Raw genomic sequence first — 26,188 nt, 5'->3', positions numbered from 1 at the left:
TCCGGTTTTCAAAATTTTGCTTTTACTATTTTGACGTTCGCTCAGTTTTAATTGGTGAAAGCGGCCGTCAATCTTGCCGGCTTATCTACGTCTTTTTTTCTCCCACCCCTCCTTGCCCCCTCTCTTCTCCGCCACCACCTGCGGAGAAAGGGCGCGATATTAATCGCCCTTGAGCAACTTGACCTTGATACAAAAACTTCACTCCTTATCCATCTACTAATCTACGTCTAAAATCTATGCCTAGGCACCGTCGATATTCCGTACATCAGATGGGCCCTTCACCACTTAGAAATACCTTATTCTTCAATGTGTTTACGCGATTGACGTTTTCAATTGAAGTGCGATTGACTGAACTTCAATCAACCAGTGTTTAATAGACTTCTGTAGAAGCAGAACCTTTTTTAGAAATTTGAACAGTTAGTCCAACGGACTAACAATCAAATCCGCACAACACACTCATGTACTCGAGACTCGAGCAGTGATTGTCTGTGGGCACAGAACTATACAATTAGAGGCGCTATTGCCTACTAATATCTCATCAAACTTATTATTATTATTAGCAAGCGAGAAACAATGCGCGGGGACCCGATTCGTTAGTTTGGTGGAGGTCAATTGGAGGTCGATTGCAGGTAAAAATATGGAACGAACTTTTTCATTATGTTTTATTGTTTAGGTTTTGTGAACATACTTAGAAGCAGGGAATAAATAATTTTCATTACTTTATTAATTAATGTCATATTAGGGTCATTGGTTCTTTTATTTATTTTTAATTTTTCAGGTAAATTTAATCTAAGGCCCTTTCTTTCTATATGTAATGGTTTAATTTCATTGTTGTCAAGCGGGACGTGATTATTTACTAAGAGATGTTCTGCGAATTTAAAAAAAAGTGCTTTTATTATTAAAAATCTGTCTGTCCGATATAAGTAGCGTTGCAGTCGGCGTGGTCACATTTGAATTAATTTATGCCACTATTATTAAGTTTAGGATTTCTACTCTGAGTTTTTAAGGTTTGTTCCTTTGTTATTATTGGTTTTGAAAGCTATATTTAGACCGCATTTTTTGATTTCTTTTGCTATTTTTATGGATATTGGACCGATGAATTCTAGACTTGCAAATTTTTCTATATTTTTATTATTTGCCGGACATAATAAATTATTTTTATATTTCTTATTTTTTATAATTTTGTCAATGTTATTTATGTCATATCCATTATTAACCGCGATGGTTTGTATCGTTGTCTTTTCTTTCTCATACGCTTTATTGTCCAAGGGAAAGTTAATGATTGAGACATTGAATGGTAAGCTGATAATTTATGTGACTAAGGATGAGTTGAATTTGCATTTATTGTAGTATCTGTAAAAGTTGGTTTTCTAAATGTTTCAAAAAGTGCATTGAGTACCTACGTTTCTTAGTCATTTCGCGAAACCGCACATGTACACACAACTAGTAACTAAGTTACTATTACTTATTGTGTTAATGTCCTCCCTTATCAAAGATTGCCAATTTTCAGACGAGTCTCCATTCTGCAGTGTGCAGCCTGCAACAATGCAGTTAAATTGCACTGATATCATTTAAGTATGTAGGTTTCACATTAGTAATTTAGCCTCGTGTAGGCCAATCTTGCTAATTCTATGCCATTGGTGAGTACCTACCTAATAGCCTAATAATTCGAGTACCTACCTGCCCTTTAATCGGCCGTGGATCTACTCGTAGCTAGATTGGTCCTGGTGACGTATGCCTGTTACTTTTATAATTAGAATCTCACGGCTGTGCACGCCATCCGTATTGAGTTTTTAGCCTAGACAAGGTCTGTGATATCAATTCTCTGTTCAACTAGTTCAAATACATAGTAAATTTGCGGCACGTTTCAGAGTGGTAGATTAGCCTAAGTAAAGAAAAATGTATCAAAGAATGTTAAGAATTCTACAAAGTAAAATAATTAAAGTCAAAATCGTGTCTCTCTTAACGGGCACAAGCATTCCTCTTTTCTGATATGGTATAAATGACTAATAATGACCCTTAATATAATATTTTGTTAAATATAACCCATATTCTTTATACAGAGTTTTCCAATAAGAGGTGTTATTTTGATATTCAATCGTAAAAGATCAATGGTTTCGTTGCTTGTGTGGCACGTAGCGCCGTCTTGTTGAAATTAAACGTTGTCCAGATCAATACCATGCAATTCCGGCCATAAAAAATCATTAATCATCTCTCGATAGCGATCCATTCACCGTAACTGTTGCTCCAGCCTCATTTTCGAAAAAGTAAGGTCCAATGACTCCACCGGACCATAAACCGCACCAAACAGTCACACGTTGAGGATAGAGAGGCTTTTAAACTATAACTCTTGGGTATTCCGAGCCCCAGATGCGACAATTTTGCTTGTTGACGAAGCCACCGAGGTGGAAATGGGCCTCATCACTCAAGATGATTTGCATTTGATTCACTCAAGTGAATTTTATTAATTTCAATGCGTTGTTGAAGCGTGTATCGTTACTTTTTATTAATGGCGTAGTTTTTACTTGTCAAATGTCAAAAAATGACAGCTTTAAAAGTAACATCGACCGAAACAGCGGGCTATTCAAAATAACACCTCTTATTGGAAAACTCTGTACTACCATAAAATTAAACTTTTTTTCACATTAGCTAACTAGATTAGAAGGCCCTGAGGAAAATAAGGCCTCAAGGCCTATGCCATCTTTGGAGATGCTGTGTGGCGGGTATTTTAAGGAAAGGAAGTTTTGGGAAGGAAAAAGGTACGAGGGTGGGTAGGAACCTGGGAGTCAGTGCGTCCAGGAGTGACGGACGTATTAATCCATTCCTCTTACTGCGGTTCAAGGCGATGTTTCGAGAGAGTCCTGTTGGAGAGGTCAAAAGGTCTCCCTCAACCAGTCCCTCCCGATCCGGCCTGCCATGCAGTCGGTGGACAGATGCATCTGCCGCCAAGATCCGGATAACCCTGATAATACATGTTTTTTAATTAAATAAATAATGTTTGGTGACCACATCTGAACAGCTAGGTAATTCCCCACCTTCCTCTTCTCGTCTCTTTCCCCTCACCACTATCTTGAGGCTCACAACCTACCCCAATTGAGGAATTGAGGGATGCCCTGGTCTCTGTGTTGCGGCCGATAAGGACGATGATGGCAGAGATATATTTATATATTTTTAATTCGGACACGTATCGATTCCGTTCGCTAATTTGTATTGAGTGACGGGGCCAGCGGAGGAACGGAACAGACCGGAAATACCTCCCCGCCCTTCGCCGCCGACTTCCGGCCAGATGTGGCGGGAGATTGGGGCGGGAGATTGGGGCGGGAATCGATGGCCGCCCGACCTGAAGCGGAGGATGACGTGTTCAATGAGACCTTTGGACTGTGCCTCCCTCAATCCTCAGTCCCGCCAGATGATGGGATGACGCTGGTACTAATTACATAGACGATTTGATATTTAACAGTAAAATAAAGGGTTCCACTGTAAGGGGCCGTTCAAGTATTACGTAAGCAGATTTATTACAATTATTTACCCCCTCTTCCCCCTCTTCCCCCTCGTCGCCAAAAGTAAGCAATGCTCTTACCCCCCTCCCCCCTCCCATGCTTACGTAAAAATTGGTACCTATATGCATTTTTCTGTTAATGTATTCTGTTTTTTAAGCGAGTACCTAAACGTATTAATTATTTGTGGGAATCCCCGAATATGTATTCGGTTTTCAAACATAGACAATGTGTGGGTTGCCAATGTGTAAAAAAAAATAACTACTGCTGAGCAGTGCTGACGTAATCACTATCTCGACCCCCCCACCCCCCATGTCATCAAAAATAAGCAAAGCAAAGACCCCCCTGCCCCCCTATAGTGCTTACATAATACTTGAACGGCCCCTAACTCCCGACAATGACAATTCAACACACATTTAAAAGGAGATATAAAGTTATTAGAAGTGTAAAAACATAGTTAAATAGTTACATATATGTAACCTATTTCACCTAGTTTATTGTTTCATCACTTTTCATAACTTTATAACACTTTGTATAGGTGTGTTTATTTGTCATTTGACGAGTTATCCGGTCACCTTAAGGCGAAGCTTAATGCTAAATCAGTATTTTGATTAATCTTTATAACGAATTGGTGTACATTATTAATACCAAAAAATATGCTTTAGATAAATTTAAGGTTTTCCTATCGTTTCGCTTGAGTAGAATACAAATAAAAAAATAAATTACTCAATAAAAAAATATAAATGTAAACTACTAAAAAAAACATTTTTTCAATAGAAATGTATGAACGCATAAAGGAAAGAACTTTAAAAAATACAGTATTATAGCTAAAATTATCTGTGACAGTTTCCCTTGATTAACTTTTTTGCTTTCTTATAAAATTATTTACAAAACAAATAAAAACCAGTTTTGTGCTTGAAATCGAACGTTTCTAGACTATTATTACTCTGACTCCTGACATAACCTTTGACTTTTCTGAAAAACTGCGAAGTTCGTGATATTTTGTAATTTTTTCGTAAACCGTGCACTCTAAAAATTATTTTTTACTATGAAAAATGTTATTTCACACTTTTATATTCTTTCTTTATTTAATATTTTTGTGTTATTACGGCATAAGAGTCCCAACTACCCAGAGCAAATGGAATTTTTTTTTTGTTGTTGTATGTTTTTATTTAGTTATAAAAGAATTAAATTTTTATATCTAATATAAACTTTTTAACAACTTATTTCTATGACATTAAGGACACTTTACAATACGTCTAAGGCTGCTGCCACACGCAAAGCTCACATCAAAAGTTAATGTACAGCGCATCATCTTTTCTACCGACACACGACGCTATCAAATATTTCTTCCTATGGTAGGAGAGGGGGTCAGTTGAATTCGAGAGCGGCCGAGGAACATAATTTCATCTGTCAAAGTGACAACTTTACTTACTGACAGCTTGAGCACGTTTTCGAAATGGATGATACTTGTCGCCTATTGCTGGATCTGTTGGACAGCTCATCCTCAGATGATGATGCCGCCAACTATATAATTATAAATGCTATTTATAAACTTTTTAGATTTTAAACAATCTGCGCGTAAATAGCGCATTTTCACATAACCTGACATAACCTCTCCGTCGAATCAGGAAATTCGCAGTTCGCACGCCGATCGACGAAAGCGACATATAATAAATTATTGTAAAATAAGCTCACGTCGATTTCCAAAAATGTCGAAGGCAAAGGCGGCAAGGACCAACACCAGGGCAGGGAACGAGAAGAGAGCACGAGAGCTGACGAGAGCAAACCAGATTACCCAAGAAAACAATTGAAAACAATCAACAAACGAACAAACTAGAAGCTTCTCTATGTAGGTATCAGGCCGTCCAACTTTATCAAAAAACCGAATGATATTACCATATAAACATACTGAGATTAAAAATATGATTAATTTTGAAAGGGAGAAAATTTGTTTACTTCAAATTCAAATATTGATTATATTTATATTTTAAATATATGTTAAGTATGTTTGCCAAATAAAGTTTTTTTTATGTTTCTAAATTTACTAGCACACATGACGATATGAGCTAACATAATAAATAAGAAATGCATTATTAGGCTGCTTATGTCATGGCTGTCAAAGGGAACACGGAACTTAGTTGGTAGCTCCGTAATTAAAATGACCCCCTCTCCTTTTTACGGCGGAGAGGGGGACGCATAACTTTTCAAATATCGCGTCGGGAGCGGTTACGTAAAATAAATTCGGTTAGCGAAGTTCAGAACCACACTTATAGCGCGTTATCTTTTTACGTGTGTCGGGTCTGTATGGGATTGTATGGCGAGCGCTATTGTGCTTTATATTATCTGTTGATGTGAGCTTTGCGTGTGGCAGCACCATTAAACTTATTCTTTATCATATTTAGGCATAACCCACAAAAAGCAGCAAGGCTTTTAGCTTCTTTAACATCTGTCAGTAGTTCATTAAAAATCTCAAATACTTTAAAATAGAGATTATTTTGTTTTGAGGGTTTTTTTTAAAATATGAATACTGCACATGATTCTCAACCGTCTAGAGCTATGGTATCAGTTGGCATGTGTTGGGAGGAGGAAGAGGGACCTGTCTATTCAGATCTGGTCACCAAACACGGCTAATGACGTTTCAGGTAACGTTTCAATTCGAAATGGTGGACGTATTTACTTCCCCACCTTCCTCTTCCCCATCTCCTTCGAAACAACACAAATTAATCAAATATAAAATAACCGCGCACACCGGAATCTGAACCCCTGACCTCAGTATTCGAAACATCATGATGAATACATGGAATTCACAAATATAACTTATGGCGATTTTTTCATAAATTCACCAATTTAAAATATATATGTCCATGTTTGTCAGAATAGTATTCAGCCAATGCTTGTTAAAATGAACCCTCTAGGACAGGACCCAGAGGAAAATAAAGAACATATGTTACCAAAATTTGTGTTATTTTACCGAAAAATTAATATTAATTACATCTTTCTTTGTCAACAGGTCTCCGAGTGTGCGAGTGATCGTCCAATCATCTCTTCATCAGTCTACATGCAAACAACGGTGCTCTTGTAAACAGTAAACATTCAAATTAAAAATATTATACAAAAAAGATAGCTATTGCGGCTGTCACAGTAATTAAAATACGTCCTAGACCGTCCAAGCAAGTCCACCTAGAACTTCCCCCAACTGCAATACATCCAAAATCGCAAAAACTACCGAGTGTTAATTCACATAATTCCTAGTACTGGCTTTAAAAGGTTCATTCCACGCCAAAATGACATCTTTCGGGTGCTAAATAGCACGGACTGCAGAAATTGCTGAAACATCACGAGTATATGTGATTTAGGAAGGAGGAAGATGAGGCAGAAGATGTGGCGGATGAAACATTGGAAGAACTGGTACAAGAACAGGATTGGCCAGTCTTTCTATTCACCTCTTCCTTGCCATCTGTTGTCCACCAGTTAATCACTCCAAAGTCTATAGAAACATCCAGAAGAAGTGTGAAGAAATATCGGCTTCTGAAAAATCTAGATTCTTAGAGAGAAGTAAATTGAGACATTCAAGAGAGGAAACCAGCAAAATTTCCAGTCCAGAAAGATCGTTTATAGGCCTGTCTAAAAACAGTTATCAAAAAAGGCTTTCAAATTTGGATTCAAAAGACTTTATCCAAAAAATACTAGAATCTGATTGAAGCACAACCAGATACAATCCAAAAAGACCAAATTGATAATTGAAAGACCAACGACTCTAGAAAGACCAGCTTTGCTACGGCTGAGACCAGATTTGATGTTGAACTGGTTTTGGAAAGACCTGCCCTGATACAGCTAAGACCAGATTTGGTGTAAAGCTGATTATAAAAAGACTGGCTTCGACACAGCTGAGACCAGATTTGATGTTAACCCGATTCTAAAAAGACTGGCTTCGATACAGCTGAGACCAGATTTGATGCTAACCAGATTCTAGAAAGATCAGCTTTGCTGCAAAAACTGTCTAGAAAGCGGAATCTTTCTGAAAGTGTTCGTAAGAAGCACAAGTACATAACCATTAGAATTAGAGTAGTATTATAAACATATAAGCTTTAATATTCTCACCCTATGCCTTGACATATACAAGTTTGTCCCTCTCTCCAAGAACCCCTCTCTCTTTCTCGTCTGTCTCTCGCTTTAGAAATTGTAAAAATCGGTGTTGTGGTTTCAAACCAAAAATAATTAATTAACCTTTAACTCCCTGATGAAAAGCATAGATTTTAATTGACAATAAATGAAAACTTTACCAAAAACTGTCCCGTTTAAACAAAACAAAAAAATCTTAAAGTCGTGATTTTTAACTAATCATAATATATATAATAGAAATCGTGATTTCTACATACATAAAAACCTATTAATAATCTCCTACCTAGTCATCAATGTGTTTAGTCGTAAAAAATATGCATTTATGTCAGTTTTAAAAGTAATATATTCATAAATATTAATTATTCGGGCCTTGTCCGTCGTCAGATATAATAAATAATAATTTAAAATCGACGAGTAAAAATAAAACGTGATTAAAAAAGTGCTATTACGCTTTGTCGTGATTAAGTCAATTTTTTCCTAAAAGTTTGACATCTCTAAAATCATCGGACCACGCATTCGTAAATAATATAAGATTAATTTAAAATTAAAGAATTTACAAAAACAACCGAATTCATATTCTAAAAATAATATTCTAATCGGGACGCTGTTTAAGCGATCCCGACACTTGGCTGACATCTGTTGGCGAATATTGAAAGCTGTATGCGGTTTGTGTCTGGGATATTATAGTTTGTGACACATACCGCCATCTGTCTGTTGCGAAGAGAAGACAGAATGCATCTGCAGGAGCTACTGTGATGGACCTTTGGAGAGTAGACGGGAATCAGAGGAAGAACCAAGCCGCTTCTAATAAAGAAAGGTGAATATACTTTTTACTGTTATAAATAACCGACTAATCACTGACATCAGAATAAATAGATTTGTACCACTTTGACGGCCTGTAGGCAACCACGTGACAACCTATAACATTCCCAATTTTGAATACTAGAGTTGGAAGTTAGAAGTTATGATAAATAAGTCAAGATAACCTAAAAATATAGAAGAGTTAACTCTTCAGTACTTTCAACACTTTTGTTCAGTTTCCAATGTTTTCTGTATATTTCAAATGAGCTATATACGACTTATTTTTTCATTTTCCATAAAAACAATAAATACTGTTTTAGAAACTAAATAAAATTGTCTTTCCGGTGTATGCATTTAAAATAAACAGTACTATTTTTAAATAGTAAAATTTTAATATTAAACGTGAAAAATGTAGCAAAAAACGCTAACCACATTTTTACTTAATTTTTTATTTCAATCGTAGTCAAATCGTCACATTCGTTTTATTTGGGGAATTTGTAAGAAAACTGTACCTTTACTTTTATCTCGTTCATACAATAAAATATAATTTTTAAAGTTAAACAGATTGTTATAATAGCACCGCAAAATGTGATTTATTCATTTTGGCTATTTTTAGTATTTTATTAATGGATTGCAATAGAAGTATTTGAGCAAACAGGAAAGAATTATTATTTCTCTTTCTAACGTCAAAAAATTATGTATTTCCACATGTTAGACAAAAAGATATTATATATACTTTTATAATATATGTGTGCCTGGCCATATATGACCCTAAAACGCTGGAGGGGTAAAAAATTTGATAAATAAGTCAAGAGAACCTAAAACTGTGGGAGATTTAGATGTTAGGATAAATAGGTCAAGAGAACTTAAGACTGTAGGAGAGAAATAAAGAACTATATGTTAGGATAAATAAGTCAAGAGAACCTAAAACTATAGGAGAGTTAGAAGTCAGTATAAATAAGTCAAGAGAACCTAAAACTGTGGGAGATTTAGATGTTAGGATAAATAAGTCAAGAGAACCTAAAACTGTAGGAGAGAAATAAGTCAAAAGAACTATATGTTAGGATAAATAAGTCGAGAGAACCTAAAACTACAGGAGAGTTAGAAGTCAGGATAAATAAGTCAAGAGAACCTTAAAGTATGGGAGAGTTAGATTTTAGGATAAATAAGTCAAAAGAACCTAAAACTATAGGAGAGTTAGAAGTCAGTATAAATAAGTCAAGAGAACCTAAAACTGTGGGAGATTTAGATGTTAGGATAAATAAGTCAAGAGAACCTAAAACTGTAGGAGAGAAATAAGTCAAAAGAACTATATGTTAGGATAAATAAGTCGAGAGAACCTAAAACTACAGGAGAGTTAGAAGTCAGGATAAATAAGTCAAGAGAACGTTAAAGTATGGGAGAGTTAGATTTTAGGATAAATAAGTCAAAAGAACCTAAAACTATAGGAGAGTTAGAAGTCAGGATAAATAAATTACGAGAACCTTGCCATGTTCTGGAGTCAGTGAGGCCAGTTATGTCAATTAACAAATTAATACTAGTATGTATTTCTGTGAACAGTAGACCTCACATTGAAAAAAAATTCTAATTTTTATTTATTTAATAAATCAAAACCAAAATTTTCTCTGACATCATAAGATTTGTATGTAGGTACTTAAATACCTACCTACTTAAACCATATAATATTTTATGTAACATTTTTTTTAATAAGATATATACAATTTGTCTAAAGAAACCTCACTATCTCAATGACAATTCTTTTTTCAAACTTTCTTCATGCAATAATATTGAGAAACTCGGTCAGAGTTAGCCACCGATGAAGTGGATGCCCTAATAAGTAAAATTTTGTTACTCCTTCAAGACTACCACTAAAAGGACTCTATTTTTTTTAATTAAACGATTCTACATTTTTGTAAAAACGACTCTAGATCCTCAGGTATCCTTGCACAGCAGGAATTAGTAATGTTTGTGTTAATTATGGATTATTATTTATAGACTAGTGAACAGTAATAACATTTCAGCAGAAAACAAAAAATAACTTGATGAACGAAATCTCATTCGTATTTGTAATAATATTATGGTACAAAAACAAAGTCATCAATATAATGATGATCAAAAGTCGCCTGTGGTGGAACAGGGATGAGGATCTACCGAGGATCATCTGACAAGCATCTAAATCAAAAGATATTCAAAATCGTAAACGGAACATACAAACCAATTTACGAACAGATGAAATGTCAAACGGTCGAGTAAAACAGGACTTCGCTGGGCTCAGTCAATTAATCATAGTTGTGATTTCTGTTTCAGTTGGAGCAATAACGACAACATGAGCGACCGCCCAGGAGCAGGGGGCCGCAGGCTCAGCGATGGGGCCTCCATTCCCTTCAATAGGACAAGAGTAAGCCAGTTGTTTATCAAAAATACTCTTTAATGATAAATATATTTTTTAATGTGAATACTGCACAAGAGTCCCAATTGCTCCCAACCGTCTGGAGCCAGTGGGGTATGTCGTAGAATGGAAGAGAAAGGGGGCATAACTGGCTATTCAGGTCAGTATCACCGGAATATATACATATATAGAGCAGAGTTGTCCCAGTTTTATATATGTTGCTATTGAGAAGCTATACCAATGGTTTGAAGAGCCATCAACAAGAAATGGCTTATAAAAAATCGACATCAACCTCTTGATCGCCGATGCAAAATTTTCGCCGTGCGCCAGCTGATTCTATTTTTGTAATAACTTAAGTTTTTTTTTTGGTAAATGTTGTTGTTTTTTACCCTCTCTATTAGAACTACAGGGTTTTCCAATAAGAGGTATTATTTTGATATTCCAATATTTGACAATACCATCCAATTTCGGCTATAAAAAATCATTAATCATCTCTCGATAGCGCAATCCATTCACCGTAACTGTTGCTCCAGCCTCATTTTCGAAAAAATAAGGTCCAATTACTCCGCCTGACCATAAACCGCACCAAACAGTCACACGTTGAGGATAAAGAGGCTTTTCAACAATAACTCTTGGGTTTTCCGAGCCCCAGATGCGACAATTTTGCTTGTTGACGAAGCCACCGAGGTGGAAATGGGCCTCATCACTCAAGATGATTTGCATTTGATTCACTCAAGTGAATTTAATAATTTCAATGCGTTTTTGAATCGTGTATCGTTTCATTTTTATTAATGGCGTAGTTTCTACTTGTCAAATGTCAAAAAATGACAGCTTCAAAAGTAACATCTACCGAAATAGCGGGCTATTCAAAATAACACCTCTTATTGGAAAACCCTGTACATCCTTTACGAAATATGGACACCATATTTGGAAAGCTTATTCCATTATATTTTATTCGACAGAGCTTCAAGACAAAGCAGCTGGTCCGCAGCCAGGCCATCAGGGAGTCCCAGTCGCCTCCGCGGGTGCCGTCGCCCCGGCCACCGGGATATCTCGCCACCGACACCGACCGAACCCGCATCCAGCCCGCCGTCAAGAAGAAAGCCGTCAGTGTCGACCTGGATGACCGAAACACGACCAGCACAACCGGACCGCTCTACGTCAACCACCAAAACAACCCCGCCAAAATGGACAGAGGCAGCAACAATAATACTAAGTCCGACGGTAACGATTCCAAAGCAGACGGGAATATTTCTAAAACAGACGGAATGGATTACAGTAAATCTGGTAAAATGGAGTACAGTAACCCTAATAACCAACAAAAGATTAATCATCCGCACGTCAATAAGAACAGTGTAAAAGTCCAGTCAAATAAACAGTACGAGGCTAACATTAGATATGTCAAGAATCATAACGATAAATTAAACGTTAGTGCTATTGCGAAGAATTCGTCGAGAGACATTGTTGATAACTCAAATACTAATAGTAGTTTATTCGGCATTCAGAAAGCTAATCCGATTAGTAACGATGAAAACATCAAGATCGTAAAAACTACGTGGGCAAATAATAATAATGTTAAACGCAGCAATATGAACGTGGAAATAGGAGGTACAGTCGAAAGTAGTAAAGATGTCGCGATTAGACCGGCAAATTCAGCAAAATCAACCGAAGTTAAAAAGCTCGGCTCTGTCGTCGCTACAGAATTAAAAGTTGCCAGCGAGAACAGTAAAGGTGACAGTGGTGTTGCTAGTGACAAAAACAAAGGTTTCATAGTTGCCAGTGAAGGTAGGAAAGGTGCAAATGATAAAAAGAAGGAAAATAGTGATAACGCGAATGATACGGGTGTCGTTAAACATGCAGCGAATTGCACGTGTGTTGAGTGTGTTAAAGTGAGTGTTGTGAACAGAGGTGATAATGATGCGAAGGTTTCGTCGAATGTTGTCGGTGGTGATAAGAAGGTTTCGGCAACTGGAGACCCGGCTACCTGCGCTGTTAAGCAGATACTGAGACCGGACAGGGGCAGTCTGTCGGAAGCCCGGGGGGCGCTGGGAGTCAGCGGAGAAGACGAGAGAACAGCAAAGAAGAGCCCCAACAGAAGCAAGGTGGAGTTTCAACAGGTTGAAATTCAGGTGAGAAATATTTTTGAATTATTTTAAAAACTAAATTAATAATATCAGGGACCAAAAGCATAGCTGTGCAACATTTGTATTTTGATAATTTTTGATTATTTTTATTTATCATCACCACAACTTGTTCAAGATACCACACAGCAGAACATGTACTCTTATAGTGCTATTGAATGAAATTTCTAAAGCAGTAGATATATTTAATTACTTATTAAATCATTTTTTGTAAATGTACCTATTTTCCCAAATATTAAGAATGTTAAAATAAGAAATCTGTATAAATATTTCAATAATCAAAAACACTAATTTTGGTTGTGTGTCTGTCCTGCGTAACTCTAGGTCAATGAACTCTAGAACTCTTATTTGATTTTAATTTAACTTTTTGCACTCCTAATTTTTTTTTTAATTACCTACTACCAACTCCTTAATTAATTTACAAAAAAGGGATAAAAAGTGGCCTCAATAAAAAGTTAAACAAAAATTTTTAAAATATGTAATTTTTATTACTCTTTCTTTACATAGAGTACAAAAAACATAGAAATATATAAAATTAACAACTTAATATGCCCTTATTCACTTAAACTTTTTCAGTGCTTTCTCGGCCACGAAATATTTGCTACTAAAAACAGTAAAAACAAATGTAAATACACAAACAGAACAAAATATTATGTGATAACAAGTGAATAGGTATAAGAATCCTTTGTTATGTGTTGGGAGAAATCCCTCAGCGCTTCCTATTGTTACGCAGGTAGACAGGCAAGTACCTACCTACTTACATGCGTCGCAACCAAATAACTGCGCAGTGCATTTACAAGGTTAAAAATAATATGATTTTAAAAATTATCTAAAAGGCGAAACTTGACGAGATATATGTATTTTGCGTATTCGGAATATTCAGAATGAGATATAAAGTGTTTAAAAGAAAAAAAAATACATTTGATAATTTAAATTATTTTTCGAAATTGCGTTACTATAATGTCGAGTATGACTCGACATAGGAGTTGGTGTAAGAAATATAATGTCGAGCCACACTCGACAAAGGAGTGGTAAGGGTTAAGTGTCATTTTCAGGATTGGAACTCTTTGTTTAAAGAATTCAGACAAGCGATAAAGTACCTACCTATGATTAATATAATATTTTAACCCTTTGTACTAGAGTGTAATGTAAAAATATGTTGAAAAATTACAATATTTTTAGAAAATTAGAAAAAAATGTCTTGGTAAGGCAGTAAATAAAATTATATAGTTATGTTTAGAAATATATTATTTATTATCATATAAGATTGTTAATAAAAAAAATTTGCATATTCTAACATTTATAATGGTATTTTAGAAAGCAGTCGCTCAAATGCACACGTGACTTGCTAGGACACGCTTCACAGTACTCACTGGTTTCCCGTCTGCCGCCTTTTACTGCCCTTTTCGAGCAGAACACACAGTCCCTCTTGGGACCTTTTCTTAAAGTATGGAGTTTTCCATTGAGCCTGGTCTCTGATGGAGTGAGAATATTTATTACCCAGTAAAAAATATTCAAATAAAATGAATGCGTAGTTATTGTTATGTATGAAAACAGAACAAAAAGCACAACCAATCGTAAGTGGGTACTGTATACAACTGAATAGAATCATGTGTATTCCTGTAAAAGATTGTTTGTCCCATTGTTTATGTCGCCGCTGCGGCGCCATCGGAGTTGTTAGAATGTTTCCTATGTCGCCGTGGCGGCGACAATGGAGTACAAAGAGTTAACGCTAAATTGTTGTAATTATTATCTTTTTCAAAATCGTAATTATAATATCCCATTAAAATAATTGTAAATTATTCATTTTAGGTAAAAAATATGTTAATTTTGGTGACCGGGTATGTCATCAAAATGACAATTCAACACACCTCCAAAAAGTGATATAAAGTCATGAAAAGAGATGAAACAAAAACTAGGTTAAATAGATTACATAGGTAAATATTAACCGTTTGATTGCCAATCGTCGACTTTCGTCGATTCGTGTTTTAACTAAGATTTCCGATCGTCGATTTCCGTCGATTGCGTCAGTAGTGTTCTGATTCGCGCATACTTTTTTTTTATTTTTTTATTTTTTTTTATAGTGAATACCTCACAAGAGTCCCAACTGCTCCCGTCTGGAGCCAGTGAGACTATGGCATCCCCAATCGGGGGATGTTGTGAGGCTGAAGGTAATTGGGGAAGGGAAAGAGGAAGGTGGGGAAGTACCTGGCTATTCAGATCTAGTCACTAAACACGGCTAAAGCCATTTGGAGCAACGTTTCAATTCTGAATGGTGGTCTTACACCAGGGCGATACTGGTAGTATCTTCCACTCTGGAACGTGCCGCAAATATACTATATATTATTTTACATTAATTAATTGTGAAATAACACAAATTAATCAAATAAAATTTATTTGCGCACGCCGGGTTCGAACCCGCGACCTTCGGAATGGCAGTCCAATGCGTTACCACTGGACTATGCCGGTCGACTATGTACGTCGGGTGTGGTGCTGCGGCGTTGGTAAACATTATTCTAATATTATCTTAATAGTTGTAAGATCGTAGTAAACCGTTTAAATTTCAGATTCATTTATTATTTTTTTATTTTAGTTAATTGAAAAAATATAACGTCGTGGGCGTCTGGTAGCGGGAGCGACGATTTCCACTCCTCTAATTCAAGTTCGAGTAAGAAGAGTAGCTCTGATGAGAGTGATGTCAGTGATGTCATACCTGTGTTTCCCAACCGCAGGATGCGAATTTCCAGTAATTCTTCGGATCGTGACCAAGAAATGGAGAGTAACACCGGAAATTACTCATTTTCAAATGTACCTCCCGGAACCAATTTTTCTACCGAAAATTCTCATTTTTTCGAAACGCCTGGACTTCGGGATCCTCCTCCGCGTGATTCTAAATCAATATCATATTTTGATTTATCGAAATCCTTGAAAATTCAAAGAATTTATGGGGTTTTAAAAAAATTTATATGTAGTTTCATAAAAAATAATGTTTTTTTGGTGGCATTTTACAAGCAAATGTATGAATTTTTTGGCACTCAAACGGTTAAACCTAGTTTTTGTTTCATGACTTTTAATTACTCTATATCACTTTTTAAAGGTGTGTTGAATTTTCATTTTGATGAAATATCATGGAACTGTTAATTTTCTTTTATTATTGTGCAATCCCAAATTTGCAGGTTTCTGGTTTTTATTGTTTTTTACTTCTGCTAGGTTCGGAGGCATTTAAACGTAATATATATGTCAGCAGTTGTGTACTATCTGCGGGCCCTGTACAGTACACAGTACGCCCAGCTTCTGAGAGGCTAACATGACCCGTGCCTGAGCTGGTCACTTAGAGTTACACCAGCACATCACTGGAAGGACTGTTGGGAAGACTGCTTCCGTTGAAGGAGACTAGATTGTCATTTCGATTTATATATTATAATTTATTTATTTTTATATATTGTACCCTGCAATGCTCGACTTTTCTATACTTTCTATAAATATAATATCCATGTATTATGCATATATAAACCTTCCGGAAGAAATTCTCTGAATGATAGTGAAAACCCTATCAACATTCTACAACATTCCTGGATGTTCTGGAATGTTGTGGAATGCTCTCTAATACTCTCGAATGTTCTGGACTGTTCTAGAAATTTCTAGAAGGCGAAACTTTCAGCTCTTATATCTTAAAAAGCACACCCTTCAGGTAAAAACTGGAATCTTCTTCATGGATGAGGGATAGAGGGCTACCACACCATATAACTCCCTTGATCGTACCGGGACTCGTTTCTGACCTTTAGCGGCACACACATTGTACACTTACTTTTGTAATATTTATATTGATTATTCATTTTGATTTATTTATTTTGACGGCCGGCATAGTCCAGTGGTAACGCATTGGACTGCCATTCCGAAGGTCGCGGGTTCGAACCCGGCGTGCGCAAATAAATTTTATTTGATTAATTTGTGTTATTTCACAATTAATTAATTAAAATAATATATAGTATATTTGCGGCACGTTCCAGAGTGGAAGATACTACCAGTATCGCCCTGGTGTAAGACCACCATTCAGAATTGAAACGTTGCTCCAAATGGCTTTAGCCGTGTTTAGTGACTAGATCTGAATAGCCAGGTACTTCCCCACCTTCCTCTTTCCCTTCCCCACTTACCTTCAGCCTCACAACATCCCCCAATTGGGGATGCCATAGTCTCACTGGCTCCAGACGGGAGCAGTTGGGACTCTTGTGAGGCATTCACTGTAAAAAAAAAAAAAAAATTCTTATTTTTTCCATTTTACTGTCTGTCTGTGCATTAATCGATTCAGTTCTAATTATAGTTTTTCTTAAAAAAACTTTTTTTTTGTATAATGTGACCATGACATTTTTTAAATTTAGTTTTAAAATATTTTAAATTATTCTGATTCCAGGTGACTTCGGGTGATAACGACAGTACGCAGGCTGCGTCAACTGTAACGCAGTCAGGCTCACAGAATGTGGAGAAGGAATGCGACATGAGGAGATGCATGTTGGAAGAAAACGAGGTTAGAAACATATTCCATTATTATTTTAATGTTTAATTAATAGATATTTTAAAAATTTAGGTTTCTGACTCTACCGTCATCAGATGTCTGGGTATTAAATTTCCTCTGAAGATATAATCCGACAGAAGTGTGCTGTGGGCGTGTCTGGTGTGGCTGAATTAAGGTCTATTTTCCTTTACTTCATTAGAAATTGTTCTAATTTTTTCAAATATCTATCTTTTTTTCCCTTCAGGCTTATTTGTTAGCTTTTGGGAACAACTCATATTGTCTCACAGAAATCATTCTGTCTCCCTTAGTGTTGTGGTAAGAAATGTAATCTAAAAGGTGTTAGAAAGAGAAAATACCACACTTTATATTCAAATCTAGAAGTTAACCACAAAAGAATTAAAATGTGCACCTTTATGACTGTATGATAGAAGTGTGTTTATCATTTTTTCAATATTACAGTTAAAAGAATTGTCATTGGGTGACCTTTCTTTGGACAAAATGTGTAATTACTTATTTGAAATTTAAAAAAATGTAATACATAAAACATATGGTTTACACTTAAGGTGAAATAGGTAGACTTGACCTGAAATTTGGCATTTTTGAGGCCACTTTTAGACGTATGGACACTTTTCTATAAAAAAACACAAATTGATTTCGAAAGATCGTTATTTTATCTTGTAAAGTAAGTTGTTAAATTTTGAAAAATAATATTATTTTCATATCATAATAAAATGTTACCGTTGGACGATGCGCAGATTTGTTGCATTTTCAAAGGTAAATTTGTATTATACAACAAATATTTCAAATCATATAATAATACAGTATAAACAATCTATAAATTATCTATTAGAAGTAGTTATAAGAATTTTGTTTTTATTTCAAATAAAATTACTAATAAATAAATCCGAGCACGCGTTTTGTGACGAAAATCCCTCAATTGGACTATTTATTTATGGTCTTACAAATTGGTATAGTTCAGATTTTTTTACAAAATAATTAACCAAGACATTATTGAAACATTAGAAATAATTTATGACCAAAAAATATATTCTTAAGGTATATAATAGTAATTAATTTCGATTCGCGTTTGTGCATTTTTATTAACTCGGCACAAGACCAAATTTTGTCATTCACGCCGCGACCGGGCGGCAAGCGGACGTGTAGTCCACGCCGGTCTAGTTAATAACATTTTAAAGAAATTCCTCGCTTAAAAATGGGAAGGAAAATATCCTTGGAACAAAAGTTTTATTAGAAAACACAAATTACGAAATCAAAAACGTACGTGGGAGATATATTTAAAAAAAAAACAAAGGTTAGTGATATTTAATTATCCGTGTACATTGTACGTACTTATATGCTACAGGGTCGTTCGAAAAAATCAGTCATAATAAGCATATATTTTTTATAACATTTGGCGATAATTTTGTGTTGTTTAATTTCCAGGGAAAAGAATCAACTATGGACTATCAGGAGTTTATGTCTGACATCGATGTTTCATGTATAAATGTTGAAACTTATGCCAAAGTAGGTGAAACTTTTTGTGATTGGTGGTCAAAAAGTGCAACGAACCAAATGAATTTCGATTCATGATGTGCGATTCAAATCATTTTTGTGTTCATAATTTCTATTTTATTGTCCAATTCACTATTACATTGGTATAATTCAACTTATTTAATATTTTTTGTGTTACTTTTTGTCAGTTTCATAATGTCATATTGTGAATTGAGCTTTTTGTTTTAGGAAAAAACATGAGGTTATTTTTGACATACTAACCTACGATTTTTCAATCGAAATTTACCTCGTGAATTTAATAACATTTCGACATTAGACGAGTCAGGTCGCTCCGTTAATTATGAAAACAAATACATGAAAGCGATACAATATTATGCAATCGCATAACTACATATGTTGGTAGGTACCGTAGAAAATAGTAGGAAATAAAACCTAGTTTTAATGTATTTACTACTTCAGTTGTAAGGAATAAACCCTCTTTTCAATGTCATACATATCAAATCAAGTAATAAGTAAGATAAGATAGGTATTAGAAATAAAACTTAACGGTAATACCTTTCGGACAAACGAATAAATAAGTAAAACAAAAGATTTTTTTTATTGGTGCCCTTTTTTACTCATTTAAAGTACGCTCTAGCGTGTTTAAATCGCACTTTATGGAACGCGCGTTTTTTAAAGTTACCATGGCAACATCAACAAATCAACAAAATGTGAAGTCTAAATGTCAACTTTTTACTATAAATCCAACTATTAACCTTATGTGACGGATTGCAAATTAATGTTTGTGTTTTTCATTTCCATGACAACAATATATTGTGATGTCACATCACGAATTCATTAATAGTTCTTATTTCCAAATTTTTAATAATAATATCAATATTTATGTTTTCAAAGTGTACCAATAAAAAAAATAGCGTAAAGTATTCGTGGATAACTGGTCTTTAAAACACTTGCTTTATTTCGAGCACTCGGCTACGCCGTCGTGCTCGAAAAATCGCGCGTGTTTTAAAGACCTGTTTATCCACTTATACTTTAATATACTATACTCACCTTTGGAAAACTCATGTAAATTATTTTTAAAAAAAAAACAAATTAAACAAATATTTGAAATTTTTTTAAATGTATATTCATATACCTACATATTTTATATCTACCATGTCAACAAACTGCATTTGTATTTATTTATGTTTACGCACTCCGACGTATAATTTACAAATACGTATGTAACTACTTATTAGGAAGAAAGCTACAACTTCAACAACAATAATTGTTATTTCATCGGAACCATGCTGTAGTTTTCATCAGCCGCGCGAGTATACGGCTCGCAGCGGAATGAATTCGGTATTTCTGTCTCGGTCTAAAAAACGTCCGATCGCAAGACCGTCTTTTAACGAAATTTGAATTCTCGTCCTGCTGGTTAAGCCGCTTTAAGTAGGTGGGTATTTAATAACCTACTTACAAATCTTATGATTTCAGTGGAAACATTGCTTTAATTTATTTAATAAGGCAACTTTAGAAACACTTTTTTGGATGCGAGGTCCACTACTGTTCATAGTTATTCGTTACTTCGTTTTGAGCTCAAATACACAAACATCTTACGTTAATAAAAGTTAAACTAAATCCAGGATTTTCCAATAAGAGGTGTTATTTTGAATAGCCCGCTATTTCGGTAGATGTTACTTTTGAAGCTGTCATTTTTTGACATTTGACAAGTAGAAACTACTCCATTAATAAAAATGGAACGATACCCGCTTCAACAACACATTGAAATTATTAAAATTCACTTGAGTGAATCAAATGCAAATCATCTTGAGTGATGAGGCCCATTTCCACCTCGGAAAACCCAAGAGCTATTGTTGAAAAGCCTCTCTATCCTCAACGTGTGACTGTTTGGTGTGGTTTATGGTCCGGCGGAGTCATTGGACCTTACTCTTTCGAAAATGAGGCTGGAGCAGTTACGGTGAATGGATTGCGCTATCGAGAGATGATTAATGATTTTTTATGGCCGGAATTGGATGATATTGATCTGGACAACGTTTACTTTTAACAAGACGGCGCTATGTGCCACACAAGCAACGAAACCATTGATCTTTTACGATTGAATATCAAAATAACACCTCTTATTGGAAAACCCTGTATAATTTCATTGTTTACGCAATATCGTTTTTAAATAGATCTACTTGAATTTCGGTTTTGTTTTAGTGAATGAATGCAAATCTAATATTTACATGCATATGCAAGGAAATATAAAGAATTTATTTTATTTGTAATTTTTTAATGATATTTGATTAAAAAAAAATTGTTGCAAATTTACAACACCATGTATTTAATAAAAAATAATATGAACAATTTACGTATGAAAAAAAAATGAAAAACCTAAAAAAAATTCTCAAAACTAATAAGTGTACCGGAAAAATACGAGTTATTACATATAAGTATTGTATTATTGTATCTACTTACCTAAGAAAATCAAAAGAATAACAGCAAAACCAAACTGTAATTCTAACCTCCAACCAATTTTCGAGAATCTTCACTTTGTTGAAGAAAAAGTGACATTTGACATTCGCGAAAGAAAAAAAAGGTGATGCCACTCGATAAAATATATTCCGTGAACTTGATAATTCTAAAACGGCATGCATTAAGTATACACCAAAGAGTTAAAGGTGGTTTGAACGGTATGTTGCAGTTTTACAACAGTATGCATTTAAGGGTTAACAGAAAAATAATTTCACTGGCCACCTTCCTGGGGTCTAGGACTCATAAGGTTTTATGTAAGTTGGCAATTAGCATCAGTTTTATTTTAAATCCTTATCGATCACACTTCTAGGGGTTATCTGTTCGATGCTATAAAATCATGAGGCACTACAAATGCAAAATAGCCGACATTGGCCCACATTCTTCTTGACTCATTTCCACAAGCAATAACAATAAAATATTTAATATCGTGCTGCCACAGCGAAATTTAATTTGCTTTTGAATTTAAAATTAAAATAGTTACTACATGAACAATCTGCATGTGTGCGATATTTGATTCATTTTAGAAATGACAATTTACGTACAAAATCAGTTCTACGCCAATTTTGAAGTTTTTTTTTTTAAGACAACCATTTTGCGTTACGAATAACCTCCGAATAATATTTTCACAAGTCCCGCTGTAAAAATTTGAATATGTTGTTAAAAAAAATAGCAGTGGTCCCAAATCAACACCTTTGGGAACTCTATTTTGCTAACTCTACCTTCCCGGAAGAAGATATTTTCGCATCACAAATAAGCTGACAAACTCTCCATACTCGTATTATAAAAAGTTAAAAATGTAATGATGAATAACAGTGGTTCCAAATCAGAACAGTGGGTAAAGCTATTTTGTAGAAAAAGTTATTATAAATAGTAGTGGTCTCAAATTATAATTAACAGTGGTCCCAAATCAGAACCTTGTGAAACTTTATTTTGTAAGAAAATTTATTATAAATAATAGTGGTCCCAATCAGAACCTTGTGGAACTCTATTTTGCTAACTCTACCTTCCAGGAAGAAGACTCGGCTAAATGGGAACCCAATTCCCGGGGGCGCAGGGCCATCTGTCCCTCCAAGCAGGACTCGGGGATATGCTGCTGGGAGCAGTGCGCCTGCTGCGGGGATGTGTCCCCCGACCTAAACAGTAAGTTAACATGCCATAGATCTGTGCAGAATGATGTAGTGAACTATATTGTAGCGAGATGTTCAACCACGATCGAATGCTGATCAATCGTTCACTGGCCCCAAAGGGATCAACGACTATAGTTCTTCAGAACACCTTCCATTGAATCTGTTGTCTGGGTTCCAACATTTGCAATTAGCTCGTTAAAATATCTAAATCTATTAGACGGTCTGCTGAAACTACAGACTACGAAATGTCAACCTTGTAAAAGATTGCACATGACAACATGCCAACATGTTGGTGTAAGTGTTAAAGACACTTCAGAACACCTTCAATTGAAATACCGATGAAGTTAATGCTACACTTCCACCTATCGTCTGTATGTTCCAGTGATTGCAAACTGTCAGACAAATTACTATTTTGGCGTAGAGTGGAGAGTTTTTCAGATATCAAAGAGGTCAGACCAGAAGGGACTCCCTCTATAAACGCTTGCGATTTTGCTATGGCTGGCCTTATGGAGCTTTGGCCTCGTATAAATATATAAATTTTATATTAAGTGAAAAAGAAAGAACTATAATTTTTTTATCTTAACCTCTCAGAAAAAGACTTTTATTTACTTTGTGTTCCTTTGCGAACTGTCAAAACGTAAAAATTTTTGTGTTATTCACGAGTTTTGTTAAAAGCTTCATAACTCACGTTCTTATGTTTTATTATGCAGTTAAGATTATAAATTATATCATTGTGTTTTAAAATATGAAGAAAATATTTATAAAACCAATAAATCCTTATTTACAAAATTATAATTAAAAAAAAAAACCAAGTTAAATAAAAATTAAGAATTTGTAAAGTTACATCAGGTAGTATGTTATAGCAGGTAAGTATTTGTGTCATTGGTAACGAACCATGCCTTTATTACATTTTTGTTTTCACTGTAAGACGATATATTTTTACATCTAATTTCTACAGTCAGATAGAGTGCATTGTAAATTTTTAGCGCAATGAAAAAATCATGTCTCTGCGCAAGCCTAGTTTTGCATAGGGGAACCTCAAATGCATTATTTACTCTACTGCTGGAGTGATTTTCGTTTTTTGTAAAGTATACATTTCAAGCAACGTTTCAATTCGAAATGCTGGTCTTACACCAGGGCGATACTGAGAGTGTCTTCGAATCTACAACCTGCCGTGCACATACGAATTATTGTGCAATAACACGACTCTCGACTAGCAACCTTCGGTTTGCTAGTCGAGAGTCTTACTCCTTGACCATGGGGTCCATGGTTGATGGGTCAAGCAATGTATTATTTCTTGGTTGCTTTTACATCTTAACATTCCTCTAAGTATATAACCATATTTCATTGCAAGTCATTTGCAGTCGAACAAATAGTAATCATGAATTTGTTGTGAATTTTTCAGTTCAATACCTTGATGAGAACGAAGAGGCGGCCAGACAATCCAGAAGACTGAAGTTCATAGCGGGCTATGACTTTCAATATTCCTTGGACCAATGCAGGTAAATGTTGCGCAAAAAACTTTCCTGTTTCTTTGGAGACTGTTAATTTCGTGTTTCTTTGGAGACATTAAGGACGGGTTGTTTCGGAGTATTTGAACAATTCATCAAATTTCAACGTCCATTTTCAGGTTCTGTGAAAGTCCTATTCAAGTTCTGTTATTATATCATTATAAGCTAGTTGCTTGACAGAACTGAAATAAAAACAGAACTTGAAAAAATCTTTCACAGAACTTGTAAATGAACGTTGAAATTTGATGAATTGTTCAAATTCTCCGAAACAACCCGTCCTAAGCCTCTATCTTTTGTGTTCATTATAAAATAATGGCCAAACTATGACTATGTTGGGTTGCCAACAATTGTGTCCCGTGCGCGGACATCACAACCACCTTGTCTACACATAATTGAAAAAGAGACATGTACAGGGGTACTTGGCATTGAAATATCACGCGTACAACTCCTCAGTCTAATTTGTTTGGTTTTGGGAACAAACAGCTAGTTTCCGTAGAGTCAATTTCTTCGCTTTTTTGAACAACTCACATGGTCTCATAGAAATCGTTATGTCTCCCTTACCACCATAGTTAGAAATATGAACTAAACAGTGTTAGAAAGAGAAAACACCAAGCTTTATGTTCAAACATAGAAGTTAGCCAAAGAATAATTAAAATGTACACCTCTATGAAGCCAAAGGGTCCGACCGCAATTTGAGAAAAATTTATGAAATTTTGTGAATAGTTATCATTAATTTTAGTTCAATGTTTAGACGAAAAAACGTCTTTATGTTTGCATTCAAAATTTTAGTATTTCAAAACTTATTTGTTCATTTTAAATTATAAAATTTGAAAGCGTATTTCATTACCTTTCCAATAGAGTTCTTAGTTTTTGAATACTTTTAGAAATATGATTTAAATATGATTTTAGAAATATTCCGTTTATTTGGATTTTATTGCAATGTGGAAATAAACACAAATTATCCGACCTTCTGACAGCTTCTTAGAAATATAACGATCAATATGCTAAGGTGTATAGACAATAAATAGATAAGTACATTACAAAGAAACCACTGTCTTTGAAACATGTAGATTATTATTAATTAAAAGTGGTGTATACAAAGTAATTCATTTTCTTATAATTCAAATGACACCACAAAGTAATTTTGTAACTATTAAAAAAAGTGCTTAGATACTTAGTGCTTAGGTACTTATATACTTTCTGTAGTGCTTAGATACTTAGTGCTTAGGTACTTATATACTTTCTGTAGTGCTTAGATACTTAGTGCTTAGGTACTTATATACTTTCTGTAGTGCTTAGATACTTAGTGCTTAGGTACTTATATACTTTCTGTAGTGCTTAGATACTTAGTGCTTAGGTACTTATATACTTTCTGTAGTGCTTAGATACTTAGTGCTTAGGTACTTATATACTTTCTGTAGTGCTTAGATACTTAGTGCTTAGGTACTTATATACTTTCTGTAGTGCTTAGATCATTAGTGCTTAGGTACTTATATACTTTCTCACTGCAATGTACTTACTACAGCATAAAATATATGTAACGGTTTTATTATTAATTACAGATAAATAACTACAATAATGTTAAAACGATGTATCCTATTGGTCTCGAACATACTAAATATCAAGTATACACATTTTATCTGTACAAAATTATATAATACTAACTGACATGTACCTGGCGTTGTTGGGGGTTATCCTTAGGAGATAGACATATAACATAGTGGACATTTCTGTAGGCCTTTCTAAGATATACAATTCCGTAGTACATTATTTTGATGTATCTCATAAGGTTTAGCCAGCGTTAGTAATCTAGTGCCAGAAAATATATTTTTACGACTTGATTATAAAACATTGACTTTTCTCTACTTTCTATAAATATAATATGCATGTATCATATATGTAAACCTTACGGAAGAAATTCTCTAAATGGTAATGAAAACCATATAAAAATCCGTTTCGTAGTTTAGAAGAACTAAGCGCACAAACAGACAGACGCTGATAGCGAATTTATTTTATACTATTTAGAAACTACCAAGAAATTTAACATTATTTGAC

General features: G+C 34.8%; 1 protein-coding gene across 1 annotated transcript in view; it reads left to right on the top strand.

The window, feature by feature from the left end:
- The window catches only part of enc (R3H domain containing protein encore), a 118,099-nt gene that overhangs the window by 68,022 nt on the left and 23,889 nt on the right, over positions 1-26,188 (top strand). Inside the window, exons 2-7 of the mRNA XM_089648351.1 lie at positions 6,511-8,439; positions 10,731-10,821; positions 11,775-12,941; positions 17,365-17,478; positions 22,506-22,635; positions 24,028-24,124. Coding sequence (XP_089504477.1) covers positions 8,378-8,439; positions 10,731-10,821; positions 11,775-12,941; positions 17,365-17,478; positions 22,506-22,635; positions 24,028-24,124 — 1,661 coding nt within the window. The 5' untranslated portion in view covers positions 6,511-8,377. The remainder of the gene's footprint in view (positions 1-6,510; positions 8,440-10,730; positions 10,822-11,774; positions 12,942-17,364; positions 17,479-22,505; positions 22,636-24,027; positions 24,125-26,188) is intronic.

This window comes from Hesperophylax consimilis, chromosome 27, assembly GCF_061612785.1.
Source record: "Hesperophylax consimilis isolate HC1 chromosome 27, BYU_Hcon_1.0, whole genome shotgun sequence".
NCBI classification, from domain to species: domain Eukaryota; kingdom Metazoa; phylum Arthropoda; class Insecta; order Trichoptera; family Limnephilidae; genus Hesperophylax; species Hesperophylax consimilis.
This window is presented reverse-complemented; position numbering and strand designations above follow the sequence as displayed.